The sequence below is a fragment of the Balaenoptera musculus genome, chromosome 1, assembly GCF_009873245.2.
Source record: "Balaenoptera musculus isolate JJ_BM4_2016_0621 chromosome 1, mBalMus1.pri.v3, whole genome shotgun sequence".
NCBI lineage: Eukaryota > Metazoa > Chordata > Mammalia > Artiodactyla > Balaenopteridae > Balaenoptera > Balaenoptera musculus.
Genome location: NC_045785.1, coordinates 170,360,826 through 170,377,220, shown reverse-complemented (window position 1 = coordinate 170,377,220; position 16,395 = coordinate 170,360,826). Strand labels below are relative to the sequence as shown.

At 35.9% G+C, this 16,395-nt stretch overlaps 1 protein-coding gene across 2 annotated transcripts in view; it reads right to left on the bottom strand.

Annotated features, from left to right (window-relative positions):
- The window catches only part of USH2A (usherin), an 816,496-nt gene that overhangs the window by 257,290 nt on the left and 542,811 nt on the right, over positions 1-16,395 (bottom strand). For both annotated transcript variants that reach the window (XM_036853226.1, XM_036853215.1), the window contains exons 44-46: positions 8,757-8,966; positions 7,221-7,423; positions 3,412-3,524 (exon numbers count right to left, since the gene is read on the bottom strand). In XM_036853226.1, the coding sequence (XP_036709121.1) occupies positions 3,412-3,524; positions 7,221-7,423; positions 8,757-8,966 (526 nt within the window). The remainder of the gene's footprint in view (positions 1-3,411; positions 3,525-7,220; positions 7,424-8,756; positions 8,967-16,395) is intronic.

The following is a 16,395-nucleotide window of genomic DNA, read 5'->3' as shown; positions in this document are numbered from 1 at the left end:
CAATGCAGTATGTACACTATCTGTCTTTTCCTCCTGGAAGTTTTTTGGATGTGATTTTTTTAACCTGGTATTTTGAAATTTCCTGATGATATCCCTTTATTGGCTCTTATTTCAATCACTGTGCTAGTATCTATAGTAGCTTTTAATCTACATACTGGTATCTTTGGTTCTGGGATATTGCCTTTTCCTTTTTTTGGTGGTGGGGGGCATATTTTCTTGTTATTTTTCTTTGATTATTTTCCCCCTTCTTTTTCCTCTGTTCTCTCTTTCTGGTACTCTTATTATCCAAATATTTGATTTCCTGGATTTTAAATTTTTTTCTTAAAAATTTCATTTGTATTAACATATTTGCTTTTTATTGCACTTTCAGAGACTTTATCTTAAATTTCCAATTCAGCTCTCACACTTTTAATTTCCATGAGGTACTCCCCCCCACCCCTCACATCCTGCTTTACTTTGATTCTTTTTTCCAAGTAGGAGTTTTTGGTGTTGTTTGATAGATAGAGGATGTCTTTTTATCCCTCTAAGATTGTTATGGATTTTTTCCTCATCCTGCATTGTCCCTGTGTCTATTGAATTACTCTTCTGTTTTAATTTGTTTCTTTTCATCTTTGAGATTAAAAAAAGATGACTAGAAGCTTTGTATTGTATATGAGTGAGGCTTGTTGACTGATGTACTTTACTACTGTGTGACCAGGTGGTTAGCTACCTTTTCTGTTAGGTGATCCCTATCTGCTAGTTCCTGGAAGTATTTTATTTGGAGTCATTCAAACTTTTCCAGAGAAGAATGCCCTTCTTGTATGGAATCATTTATGACTAGATATTTGCTTCTAAAAACAGAGCTGGGAAAAGCCACTGAGGTGCCATCATTCTAATTGTAGTCTACCACTTTAACATGATTTTTACCTTTGCCCCTCATCCCGGATTTCCACTGTGCCTAGTAGCCCTAATTCCTAAATACCTCTGTTCAGTTTCTTGAGAAAAAACTTCTAATCTCCTGGTGATGGAATATGCCACATGGAGGAAGAGAAATAGACACATGGATGAATAATACAGAGGTAGGCAACCTTGCATTCTGTAATGGCTAATTTTATGTGTTAACTTGACTGGGCCACAAGGTGCCCAGACATTTGGCTAAATATAATTTCTGGGTGTATCTTCAAGGTTGTTTCTGATGAGATTAGCATTTGAATCTGTAGACTCAGTAAAGCAGATTGCTCTCCATAATGTAGGCGGGCATATCACCCAATCAGTTGAGGGTCTGAGTGGAATGAAAAGGTGAAGGAAGGGAGAATTTCCTCTCTCTGCCTGACTACCTGGTCTAATCAGTCTTCTCTCACTCTCAGACTTGGACGGGGATTTATACCATTGGCACCTCTAATTCTCACAACTTTGGACCTGAACTGGGACTACACCCCCAGCTTTCCTGAGTCTTCACTTTTGGTTTTGTTTCTCTGGAGAACCCTGACTAATTACAGGTCCCAACCACTCTTTTTTAAACTTTCAGCTTCGAACTTTACCCCCTCTTCCTCTCCTTCACAATTCTGAAAGCTTGTTAAGTGCTCAGCCACTGAGGTTCTCCGCAGAGCAAATTTGTTTTGTGTCATTATCTCCACCAACACTTTGGTTGTAAATTTCGCCACTGTACAAAGTCATTTGCCTCTCCCTGCCAAATACTGCTTTCAAAAACTGTGTTAAAGTCTCTCTTCTGTTACTGTCATCTGCTTTGTTATTTTCCTTGCTCCTGTTGTATACCCTTTTTAATGTTTTTGCCACCGATTTACTATATTTGGGGATAAGCAGTCTTTAACCACAACTAAAAAATATTTTTTCTCTGTTATCATCTGCAAGCATCTTCTTAAAAAAATATCTTAGAGGCAGAGAAACATATGGGTATTTGCTCAATTTCTAAAAAAGCTTGCATATTATTTTTAGCTACATGTAAATATGTAATCTAAGACATAGTCCCTTATGCCATTGACCTGAGCTTGAGTCATAGGGATGCTAACAGGCAAGAAATGTGACAACATCCACCCACCTACCTATACTTCTTCCTGGAGTTCTTTAAGAATGAACTCAAATGTCACATCTTTCATGACGCCTTCACTGATAATCATAGGTAGAGCTTGGTATTTTTTTATGCACTTCTTGCACATTATAAACTTCTGTTGTAGTGTTTCTCACACTGTTCTATAAATATTTGTTTAGGGCAGTGCCTCCCACAGTAGACTGGAACTCTGAAAATTTAGAACCATGTCTTATATTTCTTTGTATTACTTTCACTTCTTGTATTATTATACCCACAAGTGTGTTTGCTGAAAAAATAAATAAAGCTTTTTGGTATCCCTTAAACTTGACCATTTTTCCCCTACAAGGTAGGCAATCCTGTGGATAGGTGGGCAAAAATCTGCTGAGGGAATTATCAATTAATTAACATATCCTACATTAGATAGATATCATCATGTGTTTTACAGATGTACTCAAGAAAACAGGATATGACTTTTGCTCCGAACATCTAAGAATACAATTACTTGAGTTTTTCTAATTATTTTAATCACTAGTTCCCCAAATCAGTACAGATATTTTTGAACTGATTAACAAAAAAAGACCTAGAAATTTCAATACGTCATAAAGGAATCCTTCAGAATTGAAATATTTTATAACAGGTTGATTATTTTAGCCAGTGTGCATGTGTGTACATGGGGTGTGTGTATGTGTGTATGTGTGTGTAGATGAAGGGTGATTCATTTGGTTGGGGTGAAAGTATGATGTGGGACTACTCAGGTTTCTTTCTCTAAGCCTTGACTTGATACAGAGAGATGAAAACTTAATATCACTTTTGGCTTGGGAAACTTGATGTTAAATCTTTTTCTTCTTACTGCTATTTTGAATTGAAAAGAGGCTCACTTTCAAACTATGGTCACTGCTCAGCAACAAAAGTATACAGAAAAATAAAGGGATTCTATGAAGAATCTGATAAAATTGGTAATGGTTATCCAATAATTTATCTCCCGTAATTATTTTACAGATGTTTCTAGCTTTAGGGGAACCTGATATCTCTAAATCTAATTTTTTCAAAGAGATTAAGTTAGAAGGTAGTCATTCTAGTTAAAGTTGTATTATTTGCCTCACAAAAGGATTTACCGAAGGACAACTTTTCCATGTACCTCAGCATTTGTTCACAGATTACTGAGTAAAAGGAAGTGAAGCTGGGCAATCAGGGATATCAAAGCCTAAATGTTAGGGGACGTGTCTATTGAAGATCAATACCTAATAATATCAAACATTTGATTTACACACATATTTATAGTAATCTACTAAATAAGATTGTCATGGCTAGGATGATACCTTTGATTTTTATTTTCATTGTTTATGATCAGTTCTTCAGATTAATTGACAAAAAATTTGTACCTTGAAGTGATGCCATGAATTGTGGGAGCTGGTATATCACTTGGACTATCTTCCATGGTGGTGATTTGGGTTCCATTGCTTTTCACACAGGCATATTTTGTGCAGACTTCAACCTGCAAATGTTAGTTTAGAAAAGAATAATTGCAAATACTTTCAAAATACAGACTGCCGATGGACTGAACCCCACCCACCCTCATTTCACTGGAGTCTCTTATAGTTCTCTACAGCATCTTAGGGTTTAATCAATCTTAATTTTTTATGTTAATTGAGTCTGGTGGGAAAGGTCAAAATAAAGCACAGAAATGAGCTCAGAACAATTGATCTAGTGATTCAAATAGTGATGTTTAGTTTCTGGTTCCAACCATTCAGAAAGAGACAGACATATTCATCTATTTAGAGCACAGTTAAGGAAGGGAGGATGTTTAGGTGACAGTTGGCAAGCATAATATGTTATCACTGCATACTGCTCTCTGGATCTATAACAAGATAGGGTAATGATGATATCTTCTGGAAGTCTTGACACTTTATAGCAAGTAGCCCCAATGCTAATGTCTAATGGAAGAAAAATGAGGTCTAGGGAAGCTTTCCAATATGGCTGAGCTATTTTATATCCATTTGTTCCAGCTGCAATTGTATTTTTACCTTAATCACAGCAGAAACTCATCACTCACCCTTTAATTCTGCCACCTAATCTGAATAAAAACCGAGGAGGGTGGAATAACTAAAGATTAGAAATCAGGTTCATCAAGCATCAGTAACACAGAAGGAACGTATTCAACAAGAGGGGGGGAGAGACAGATGAACATACAGGAGGTCGCTCGTGGACAATCTACAAAGCGACACTCTTCTGCTCTCCATTAAAATCTAAACCAAAGAGGAACTGCACTTTTTCCAATGCTAATTTACTTTCAGCATTTAATACATAAATGGAGGATACTAGATACTGATGAATCTTAAACATTCATCATGAGCCTTTAAGCAACACAGTTCTCTGAATTTCAACTGGCATTTGAGGAAAGGCAAATGCACTATTTGTTATATTTAGTAGCTACGTTGCTTTGTTCATGGGGCAGTTTGCACCTAAATAGGAGTTTTTATAATGCTGTTGTGTGATTTATTTATGCCACATAGCATTTTGAGCTAACATTTAGTAGATATTTAAACACTGTCAAGGCTGTTTACTCTGAATATGTCCAATGAAACCCCAAACAACTTACAGGCAGATGAACTTAAAATATGCTTGTTATAATAGAATTAAGGACAATAAAACTTCATGCATATTGGGAAATATTTGACTATATGATGCGTAGTGAGATAACTCAAAATCAACTCAACTGAATCTTTTATATGCCAAATATTATGATGGGTAATTGCTCAGATAATTTTATTGAATCTTTACAACTCCACGTTCAGAAGTTTGTAAATGAAGGGGTCAGAGGGATCAAGCTGATAAGATATGAAATATCTGATTCAGGCTTTACTGTACCCTATTGTCTTATTATCTAAATAATAGGCATAGCTTTAAGTTCTAAACTTAAGTGTATTTAAATGATTCTCCAGAAAGCTTTTACTTTGACTTTAGAGAAATGTGTCAATATTTTCACTTCCCTGATAATGCAATATTCTAAGTCTCCATCTTTGGGGCATAAAAAGAGATAAAATTGAATTAAAAATTGAAATGCTTATTCCCTTTAAAAAGGGATATGTAAAATGATTCATTCAAAAAAGCAGATGCTTTGGTGCATCTACATGTCTGCTTTAAAATCAATGGCTATTTTACAGAGGGGGTTAGTATAGAGAATCTTAGTTTTAAAGTATTAGGCATATCAGTTAAGTGCATATTTTAAATGGAGCCAAATCATCCTTGACATCAGAAACAAAAATCTTTGAAATTTGATATTCAAATTTTCAGTAATGCAACAACTATTTCAAGTGCAGCGTTTCTGGGCTGTGAGGCGCTTCACAAAAATACAGTTATTAAGAATAAGAATGTCTTATAACAAAATTTAAGTATTAGATTCTAATTTGGTCTTTTGTCTCCTCATCTGTTTCCATGTCCCAAATTGGATCAAAATGCACTCTTCTCAGGCCATTAGTGACTCAAACCAATAGGTCTGAGCAAAGCCTGTCAGAGTAGAACATGCCTGGAACGCTTACATGTCAACTCTTGCTGTATGGTTGGAAGGCTGATGCTGGATATGCATGCACAGTATCCAGTGATCTCACCCCCAGGATGTATTTCAAGTCCTGTAAAGCAAATGAATAAGCTGCCTTTCAAGGGCTCAGTTGGCTTTCTCCACCAGGGTCCCAAAGAGGAAAATACAGCAAATCCTTCATCACCTTCCTATGCTAACCTTGTTCATCAAATTATATTTCTGCTTATTTTGAATGTGATTTTCATTTTATAATGTAATTGATGAGTGACACATATACATAGATTCACTCTAAGAGTCATGAACAAAAGTATCAGTCCACTGGTCCAGGCTTAGGCAACTCAGGTGGGTGGATGGGAATCATGGAACATAATAAAAAATAATCAATGTACATTTCTTCTTTTATGAAATATCTTTTTATGTCATTTTCTTAGGAAGCTAGGCCTAGTAGTGGGAGAGGCTAATGCATTGGTTGTAGCCAGATGATTACGTATGTTTCACCTTCAAATGTGTGGGAAAGAAGGGGCTGGGAAAATATCCACTTAATGAACAGAGCTAGGGAAGTTTTCTGTGGTCAAATACAACTTCCACACTTAATATCTTCTGAAAAATATTTAAAAAGCTCTTATAAATTTTAGAAGGAGCATAGTTTATTTAAAAATTTACCAAATGGCAACGCTTCTCTATAAACTTTGAGCTTCTGAAACATTCTGTTTTTATCATTAATTTTTGCATTTGGCCTTGTTATCTTTTATATCTTAGCACTCTGACAAGATTTCCAATTCCTTGAAGATAAGTTCCTTGTTTTATAAGCCTTAATATTCTTTATATTTTTTCTACTTTTAAGATCAGTAGATCTCAAAGAGATCTAGGAGTTTGCTCTCAAATGGTCAACAGACTCTCTGAAATTGCACGTTAACTTTTGTCATATAAACATCAAAATATACACATTTTTCTAGGGCAATGTGCACTGACTTCAACAGATTCTCAAAGAGGCCCAAAAACTTAAATACAATTGTTTTCATATAGGTGAGGATCATTGAACATTTGTTGAAGGATGAACAGATATATTTCTTTCATCCTCAGATAAAATCTTTTAATATTTTTCGTCTGCCATACATTTATTTATTTTTGTTATTGGTGTTGGGTTCAGAATCACAGAGTGCTAGAGGGGGATAGAATGTTTTCAGTCATCTAGTCCTTTGCTCTTCAAAAGAGACAATCAGCACCAAGAGAGGTTACATAACTTCCCTGAAGTTATTACATTTAGTAAGTAGCAGAAATAGGAGTAGAAAGAATATCTCCACAGTTATAGGCTAATTCTGGTTTTGTTATCAGTAAAAGAACAAGGAAAAAGGCAAGCTGCTTGGCAAGACTGACTGCAAACACATGGTTTGCTTCCTTTTGCCAGTGACAATACCATCACCATCCTCATCACCATCACTTTCCACAGTCCCATTATCCCCTCTCCAGTGACTCGTGTGTTTGCCCGCAGCAAACAGATTTAATCCAGATCAATTTCCCTCTTTTCTCTCCCCTTCCCCACCAAATAAATCATGTGTAACCAAGATGGAAGGTATCCACGAAGAGACATAACCCAGCATGTTTTATTTAACACACCCATAAGCTTAACCTTCAAAAAAACAACGTTCTAACCTGAATGTCATAGATCATTAAGGGAGACAGGTCTCTCAGAATGAAAGACCCAGGCACATTTATTCCAGTCTTGTAGAGCTGATTATTTACATAGACAGAATATTCAGTGACAACACCATTTGGGTTTGAAGGAGCTGTCCAGATGACACGTACAGCTGTACTGTTGATGATGACAACCTCTGGAGGAAGCATGCCCTGAGGCTCTGGAATTAAAGGAAGAAACTGAATAAACTCCAGCTGCCTCTGAAAAAGCACTTGTTAAACTAAATGCCGATTAGTATTTAGGTTGAGTGAAGGGTTTGTTGCTTATCTGCTTTCCTCTGATGAAGTTATCACAGTCTGTAGTCCTCTGTAAATTGGCTTATTATACTCTCAGTTAGAAACCATGAGAATTGGTGGTAAAATGCTTTATACCACCAGCGTAGTGCTAATCTTCAATACTATGTGACCAGTGGGATATGATGATAAATTATTCACCCATCTGCACCACTAACACATATCTATTATTTGTCTCCTTTCCCATCCCTGCACTCCTCCAAACCTCTCAGGGAAGAAAAAAAAGAAAGAAAGAAAATTTGCTCCTTAAGCAAAAAAAATATAACTCCAATATATCGAGGCTGGTGGAATGTGAAAAATCATTTGATGTTACTAGATTGTAACTCAAGCAATATGAAGCAATAATGCAATATTGTCATTATGTAAATGATTTGGAATGTTGATTACCATAGGTAATGATGAAATCTAACATTAGAAAAAAAATCTTGCTTGGCGTTAAATTATACAATTATTCAAGCATGTCAGAAATAACTATGCAAAGACCTATTTTTATCATAAGAGCCCATCTTAACTAGTTGAAAAATTGTCCTTGTGATCCATTCTATTTTATAAACAAAAGGTGTCAACCTTTGGCACCACGAAGGGAAATGGGTTCCACACTTAAAGTGCTCTGTTAATGACCTGGAACGCTTGCTTGGAGGTAATGATATTATAATGTTTATAATGAGACTTTAGAAAGCCAAAAAGATTAGAAAGACCATTCCAAACACATTTCAGATTCACAAGTTGCTTCCCTTGCTTCCTCCCCCTTGCTAACTGGCTTAGAAATGAGTCACAGGCAATTTTTCTCAGCGGCTGAACTTCCACCTACCATTTCTGGTGACTCAGGGAGGGCCCTCGCTGTGCTTGGCTGTCGTTGTGAATAGCATCCTGCTTCTGAGAGCAATTCTTAAAAAAAAATGTTTCTAAATGTCACCATGTATTGATGTGAACTCAGCTCCCAACTAAGCATACACTGAAAAGAACAGGAACAAACTGGGCTAATATCCCATGATTGGAGCCTTATGCCGCTGTCTCCACGGGACCACTTATTGATCTGCCACTTGACGACAGCCAGCACTTAAGCATTTTGGCTCCGACCCCCTTCCCTCCAACACCGGAAATTTTATAATGGAAGGATGACTGATCTCAGCCTCAGCGAGAATCAATCAATTTCATTCGCATCTCTGAAGCCAAGCATCCCTTGAAATCTGGACTCACCGCCGTCGCAAGTGGTTGCATGCAGCACTTCACTGTTAATGCTGGCAACTCCGTTGAAAACAGAGATAAAAATCCGATACTCTGTGTTTGGATTTAAGTGGCCAATGACATGAGAGTTTACATCTGGGAGGATTTTTCGAGATTCATTGGCGGTAGCAGAACTCCAAAAAAGTGTATAATATTCAACATCACCTTGTAGGTCTTGAAAAGCTGTTAACAATTAACACAGGACACTGTAAATGTAGCTGATATAAAAGGGTCTCGGGGGAAAAGACAGAGAATACACTCTATCATTAGCTATTCCTAGAATGAGAAAAGGGAAAGCTTATGGAATTTTCCTTAGAGGGGTGCTGGGTTTTACCTTTTCATCAACAAAGGTGATTCCACCCCCATCTCATAATTAATTGCATAGAGTCTTAACTTCATAGGAAAATAAACTTTGAAATTTCCTTTAAATATTTTAATTATGCTACTGGGTTGGCCAAAAAGTTCGTTCGGTCAGTGAATACATGGTTCAATAAAGTTCTCGGTTAAAATGAAAACTGTCTTTTATTTTCACTTAAAACCAAATGAACTTCTGGGCCAACTTAATATTTATAAGTATACAACTAATCTTCAAAACTTTGATATAATACTTATGAAAGGAAACTGAGTAAAATAAAAATATGCAGTACAGGGAAAAACTTCTGATCATAAGTAATAGTTCTAGAGAGAACTCTATGCTAATACAAATGAGGGCATGTCCTGACACAGATTCTAAAACTTGAGGAATTTTTTAACTTGCTAACAAAATCTGCTAAATGATACCTGGAAGAATGTTTAGACAGATACCCTGTTATGTGCACTGTTGATGTAGCAGAGTGAAGTATTATGCTCTCCTTAAAGATTCACTCAGTAGAATCCTAGGATGATATTTGAATTTTGATCAAGGCTCCCATCCTTTTCTCCTAGTTCACTGTTGTCTGTATGATGTAGACAAGCTCTTAAAGGATGCCGAAATCAATTGCTTACTGTCTCACAAATATAACTCATCAATTCCTCAGCCCTTGTCCTTTCAAAGACCAGTTTGTTGTTTTCTTTTTCCTTTCACCCAATTTCTCCATTCTTGCACTAAGTTCTTCTCATGATTTTCCTACTATGATGCTTTAAAAAGAAAACACTCAGATTTTCTTAGGTAGAAAATAGCATACTGCTCTGCTTCCATTAGCATTATTTTTGAAGACCTTAAGCAGGATCTATTACCTTGATTTGTGTTAGGGTTGGGGGTTGGAGTTTTGTATGTAAAAGCTCCTAAAATTGTATGTAAAAGATTGTGTTAACACTGTTCTGCAGCACTAAGCAAGGATGGGGAGGGAAAGGTGGCATTTCTCTTTATGGTTATTGAAGTACAGTGTCTCTAATATGTGAGATCCTGGCATATGGCCATGAAAAGGAATATGGTTATTGAAGTATAGTGTCTCTAATATGTGAGATCCTGGCGTATGGCCATGAAAAGGAATATGGTTATTGAAGTATAGTGTCTCTAATATGTGAGATCCTGGCGTATGGCCATGAAAAGGAATACGGTTTTGGGAACTGCATGACTTTCTTTTAAGAACCCCTGTTCATTAAGATCTTGGGGGGGGTCTTACATCAAAACTGAATGCTGGTTTGATTTTTATTTTTTGTTTGTTTCCTGAGCACACTACCACTTTGGCCTAACATCCAGCAATAGTTAAAAACATTTGGTATGCCAGTATAGTTGAAAGAGTTTATAGTAAGAGATCTTTAGCAACTACTTTGGAAAACTCTGGAGATAGAGATGTTTCTTTTCTCTGATGTCACAAAACGTAAGCACCTTTAATAATGAGGTCATTATAATGCATTGTCAGGAACTGGCTATTCGTGTCCATTGATATTTTCCCAAATGATAATATTTGTCGAGTACAGCAAAGTCACTGGTTCTGCGAGGGCAAAAGTTCCTTCTATCATTAGAATTATTTTCTGCTGCCCTAAAGTACGGTTCCTCATTAATTTATGGCAGCTAAGATATAATAGAAAGTCTGCTAGATTTGAAGTTCTTGTTGTATTTTAGCTTGTTACATGAGCAGGCAGGTTAGAAATTCAAGCCCTAAAGATATAGTATTAATGAAGTGCTTTCAAATTCTACTCAGAAATATAAATGGATTTTACCAGGGTTAAATGTGCCTGATATCTCTTCTATCAAGTTCCAAGGAATGGACCTGTGTATATACACTGAAAATATTGGGGCTAGCACCATACGTTCAAGATGAGCCAAGATCATATGACAGTATCTGGATGAAGTGTCATTAAATGCCCATTCTTAGCCATGCGCCATACATCAACCCCCTGAAATAGAACAGAATCTGTTGTCCCAAAGAAGAAAGGAAAAGATGGGGTTCAGTTCCACTGGTTCCATCTTACTCCATGAGATGAGACTCTTCTAACCAGAAACAGGCAGCATCTCTAGGCAACATGGGCCAGGTTTCGGCACTGCCCTGCCTCTCACCATCTGCTTCAACATTCCTCTTTCTTCCTTCATTGACATTACAGTGCAGAGTCCAAAACACAGAAAAACAGTAGAAACACATTAAATAGATTAAATGATCTTCATATTCCTAGTCATATTGTGAGAAGTTCAGGGAGTAGTACATGCAAAGGAGTGTCCTTTTACGTTGTTCAAACAAGGTTTTCAAACTTCAGTGAGCTCTAAGTCAGTGAACCAGCTGAGAAACAGAAGATACATCCTCAGTTCCACTGGCCAACACACAATTCAAGGTTGCTGACATTGAGGAACGCTGTTAGAACTGAAATAGCTGGAATGAGGAGATGAGCATATTTCACCCTCCCTGTGGATTGGTAAAAACTGGACCTGAATATATTTCTCTTTTTGAAAAGAGAAAAACATGAATTACAAGGGTTCTTGATAGCATAAGATAAGGGAAACACTGTCTAGAACCTCCAAAAGTAGAATTTGTTTTTCATATACTACTTCTATACAAATAAGATGAAAACTTTATAAAACATTTACATGGTGTTTTTAAAAATAACAAAAGGGACATGCCTTTGTGCAAAAGATGCTCTAGGAAACAGGTGACTGTTTTATGGAAAGATAGACATGAAGACATGAAGATATTAAATGACCTTCTTAAATAAGAAAGGAAAGTAAGGAAACATAAAAAGCAATGGCAGAATTAAAATCTACATTGAAAGCAGAAAAGGACAGAGTTAAAAATGTAGGATAGGAAAAAAATAAAGAGGAAAATGACTAAGAAGAAATCAGTGAATGTCAAAATTTATAGATATTGAGAACAGAGAATGAAAAAAATTTAATTAACTTGAAAAATAAATGGAATAAATAATCATGGATATAAAATATTCCATAAAACCTGACCCAAAATTAAGGTTTACGTCTATAAATTGAATAGATTAATATAGTTTTGGCCAAAATAGTGGCAATATATCCAAACACAGACATATCATGGATCATTATGACATTTCTCAAATAAACTAAAAATTAAAATATCATCTACAAAGGAGAAAAAAAATCAGGCAAGTTTCAGACTTCTCTGGAACAACAAATTTGGAAGACAATGGAAAAATTTCAAGAAGTTTTGAGGGAAAATATTTTGATCCTAGAATTCATACACAGCTAAGTCATTATTTATGTGCAAATACAGCAGAAAGATTTTCTTATATAGGTAAAAATTAAGAGAATGTGCAAGGACAACAGACAAATGTTCTTATGTAGGCAAAACTTAAGAGAATATATAGCTCATTTATTTAACTTATTTAACTTTAATTATAAAAATTTTCCAATAATGTTATCTAGAAGACAAAAAGATGAATCAAGATCCAGAACTTAAGATTAGGGAAATTTAAGAATTGATGATAAAATATCAAAACTAGAGAACTTAATTATGTAAAATGATTATATAATAATTTATAAACCAAACATTGAAAGTGGCAGGTGGGAAGGGCAAGGAAAGTAACACTACACTAAATTCTTGATCATACATAAAATAGAGAGACACAGAAAAATAGAGAAAGACATCACTAACTATTAGCAGCATTAACAGGCTAAATAGCAATTAAACTTTAAAAATCACTACAGAAAAGTTGTGGTAAAAATCCCTATCACTCACTGATACCCATGTGTCTCTCTTCTTGTCAAATAGGTAGACTACATTTCCTGGGCTCCTTGCATCTGGGTGAGGTCATGTGGCCAGTTTGTGCCATTTTTGGACCGAGGTGTTAAAGACCAATTGACCATCTATGATTGTCTCTAGTTTTCCCAGCAAAAGAAGGACCTCAAGGCCTGAAGGAATGTGGATGCACCGCATGGAAAGAGCCAAGGTCCTTAAATGACCCAGGACAGTTTAGAAAGGGATAAGGAAGAGATATAGATAAAAGTCCGAGTTTTGGTCTTGGGTCTTGTGTGAATCCTAGGAATCAAGATGAAAACATAGGAGTAATTATGGGAGGAGGATTTGAAAGGTATTGTTTCACTTGAGACTTCTTGAGTTTGAAGTGTTTTTGTGGCCACCAGGTTTACTTCAAAATTAAAGTGTGAATATCTGAAGTAGAGTTATACATATACTTCGGAGTTAAGCTATGAATACTAACTTGTGTTTGAAACAGCAGGATGGTATGAGGATTTCCTACGAGATTATGTTAAATATGTGTACATTGGGAAATATTTCTCAGGTATTCTAATCCTGTTCTCAGTAACCCATATTTTATAGACCACAGACATTTATAAGTAGGTATTGCTCTAACTGTAGCATATCAGGTCAACCTCAGTGAGTTGAAGAAGAGGGTTATAAACTTTGGATAAAATCTTTGCTATTAAATGACATTTTTGCTGGTGCTCTTCATGTACAGGTCAGAAATGTGGTCTTAGGCATGGAAAATTCTCAAATCTAGAACAAGCCCCTCTCCTTGGTAATGGATTTCCAAATAATTTAAAACAGTTACTAGATGGGCTGGTTGAAAGTTCTCTTGCAAAAGGATTACACTCTGTATATGCTGTTGGATTATTTTTAGAGATTGTTATCAATATCAGTTATGTCCTCGAAATCTTTATCATCTAGATCAGGGGTCAACAAACTGATGATTTTACCATGAGTAAAATCTGTCCTGTTGGCCAAATCTGGCCTGCCACCTCTTTGTATATAACCTGTGAGCTAAGAATGGTATTTACACTTTTAAATTGTTGGGAAAAAAATCGAAAGAATAATAGTGTTTCACGCCATGTGAAAATCAAATCTTAGTGTCCATAATATATTTTTATTGGAACACAGGCATGCTTGTTGAAGAGTTATGTATTGCTGTTTTTATGCTACAATGGCAAAGTTGAGTATTTACAACAGAGAATGTATACTGCCTGCAAAACCTAAAGTATTTACTCTCTGGGCCTTTACAAAAAAGTTTGTGGCCCTGATCTAGAGCAATTACAGTAAACCATTCCATTTAATAGGTCTCCTAATTGATTTGTCTAGGATTGAATTCTTCAGCAGGCTCAGTGGGTGGTAACTTTGTTCCAATATAGAAACTTGGAAGGACCCTATTAAGGCTATTTTATAATAGAAGTGTTTTTCTTGCTCACAGATTCTCAAATTAGAGTCCAGTTCCCCAAGTTCTATTGTGCAGAGCTCTGTGTCATGAACTAAGTACTTCTTGGAAAACTTGAACTTATCGCAACTACTTCTTAAGAAAATTTTTACTCTGCCTGAGGGTAAAACTGCTCACATGAAGAAGTGGGAAGAGTCTCTTGAGCTATGATCCAAGCCAGGCTCCTTATTTTTCCCAGCAAGATACCAGATGCCTTCTATCTAGTTTATGCAACCAAAACGAATACCTGCATTTTGGAACCCACCCTGCCCCCAGCTCCTTTAGTCTCTCATTGTGTTCCAGCTCCTTTCAATCAATAACCTTCCAGAGAAAACTGTATTTAAAGGAAATGTATATGAAATGTGTTAATTATTCATCATTTTATATTTGGCCATGGAAACAGGACAGATCATTCCTGCTCTTAAAGTGAACTGATATGGGCCAACAGGGACAGAGTTAGTTAGCTAAGCTACTGTAACCAAGAAGCCCTTAAATAAAGTGACTTAAATACAATAAATGTTCATCTGTATCTCACACAATAGCTTCAAAGTAAGTGAATCAGGTTGTGCTCTGTGTGGTCATTCAAAAACCCAGGTTCTTTCTCTTATGTGGCTTTGGATCTCTTAGGGTGTTGGCCATGCCTGCAGAGTTGAAACTGAGAACACTGCAGCACCCACAGTCTAGTCCTGGGAGAGGATGAAGAGAGAACAGATAGGCATGTACCTAGTGTTTTGTGGTTATGACCCCAAAAGACTCATATTTCTTTTCACATTCTATTGGCAGAAACACAGTCACATGGCCACAGCTAACTGCAAAGGAGGCTAGTAAAGGCAGTCTAGATTGGTGGACATGGGGCACCATCACTAAAAGGAAAAGGGGAGTTAGCAGTGGTTAGTAGTTCTACCTTCTACCCAAGTCAGGTAATTATAAAGTGAGATTTGGTCTTTATCCATCTTCAGCTTACTGTAGACATGCTTTTACCTGAATGCTTTGCAAAATTATGTCCCAATTTTTTATTAGAAATGGCTTCACTAATAACCTATAATGAAAAAGAATCTGAAAAAGAATCTATCTATCTATCTATCTATCTGAATCACTTTGCTGTACACCTGAAACTAATACAACATCGTAAATCGACTATACATCTATATAAAGTAGTCTGTTTTGAAAAAAAATAAAAATTACTCTAAATGATTAACATAAAACAAAACAAAACCCAAAGCAAGCAAACAAAAGAAATGGGTCCCCAAGTTTTTTTGGAAAATGCTGTTGAAAGCACTGTAAACATTTTAGAGAGAGAATAATACTTTATACCAACACTAAATGATTACTAAGTGTTAAACATATATTATTTCATCTTTATCATCATATTTTAAGGCAGTTATTATTATTATCCCCATATTCTGAATTAGGAAACTAGGATGTAGTGAAGTTAAGTGGCTTGTTTTAGGTCATAGTGCTAGAAAATACTGCAACTGAGAGTCAAACGTAAGTTTCCCTGATTCCAAAGCCTATTTTAAAAATTATTCCTTCATATGGCTTCACAGAGTTTTGCCACTTTTCTGGTTAGGAGAATTTAAAGCACTGAGATAGACGGAATCACCAACAAGAGAGTTAGAGGGTGAAAAATACTCAGGAGGAATTTTGAGAAAGTCTTTGTGGGGGTGGGGTGGGATGAACTGGGAGATTGGGATTGACATATACACACTAATATGTATAAAATAGATAACTAATAAGAACCTGCTGTACAAAAAAGTAAATTAAAATTAAAAAAAAAAAACTACTAGGGATGTAACATACACCATGATGATGATAGTTTACACTGCTGTATAATATATCGGAAAATTGTTAAGAGAGCAGATCTTAAAAGTTCTCATCCTAAGGAAAAAAATTTACTTTTTATTATATTTATATGAGATGATGGATGAGAACTAAACTTAATTGTGGTAATCATTTTATAATATATGTAAATCAAACCATCATGCTGTATACCTTAATCTTATTCAGTGGTGTATGTCAATTATTT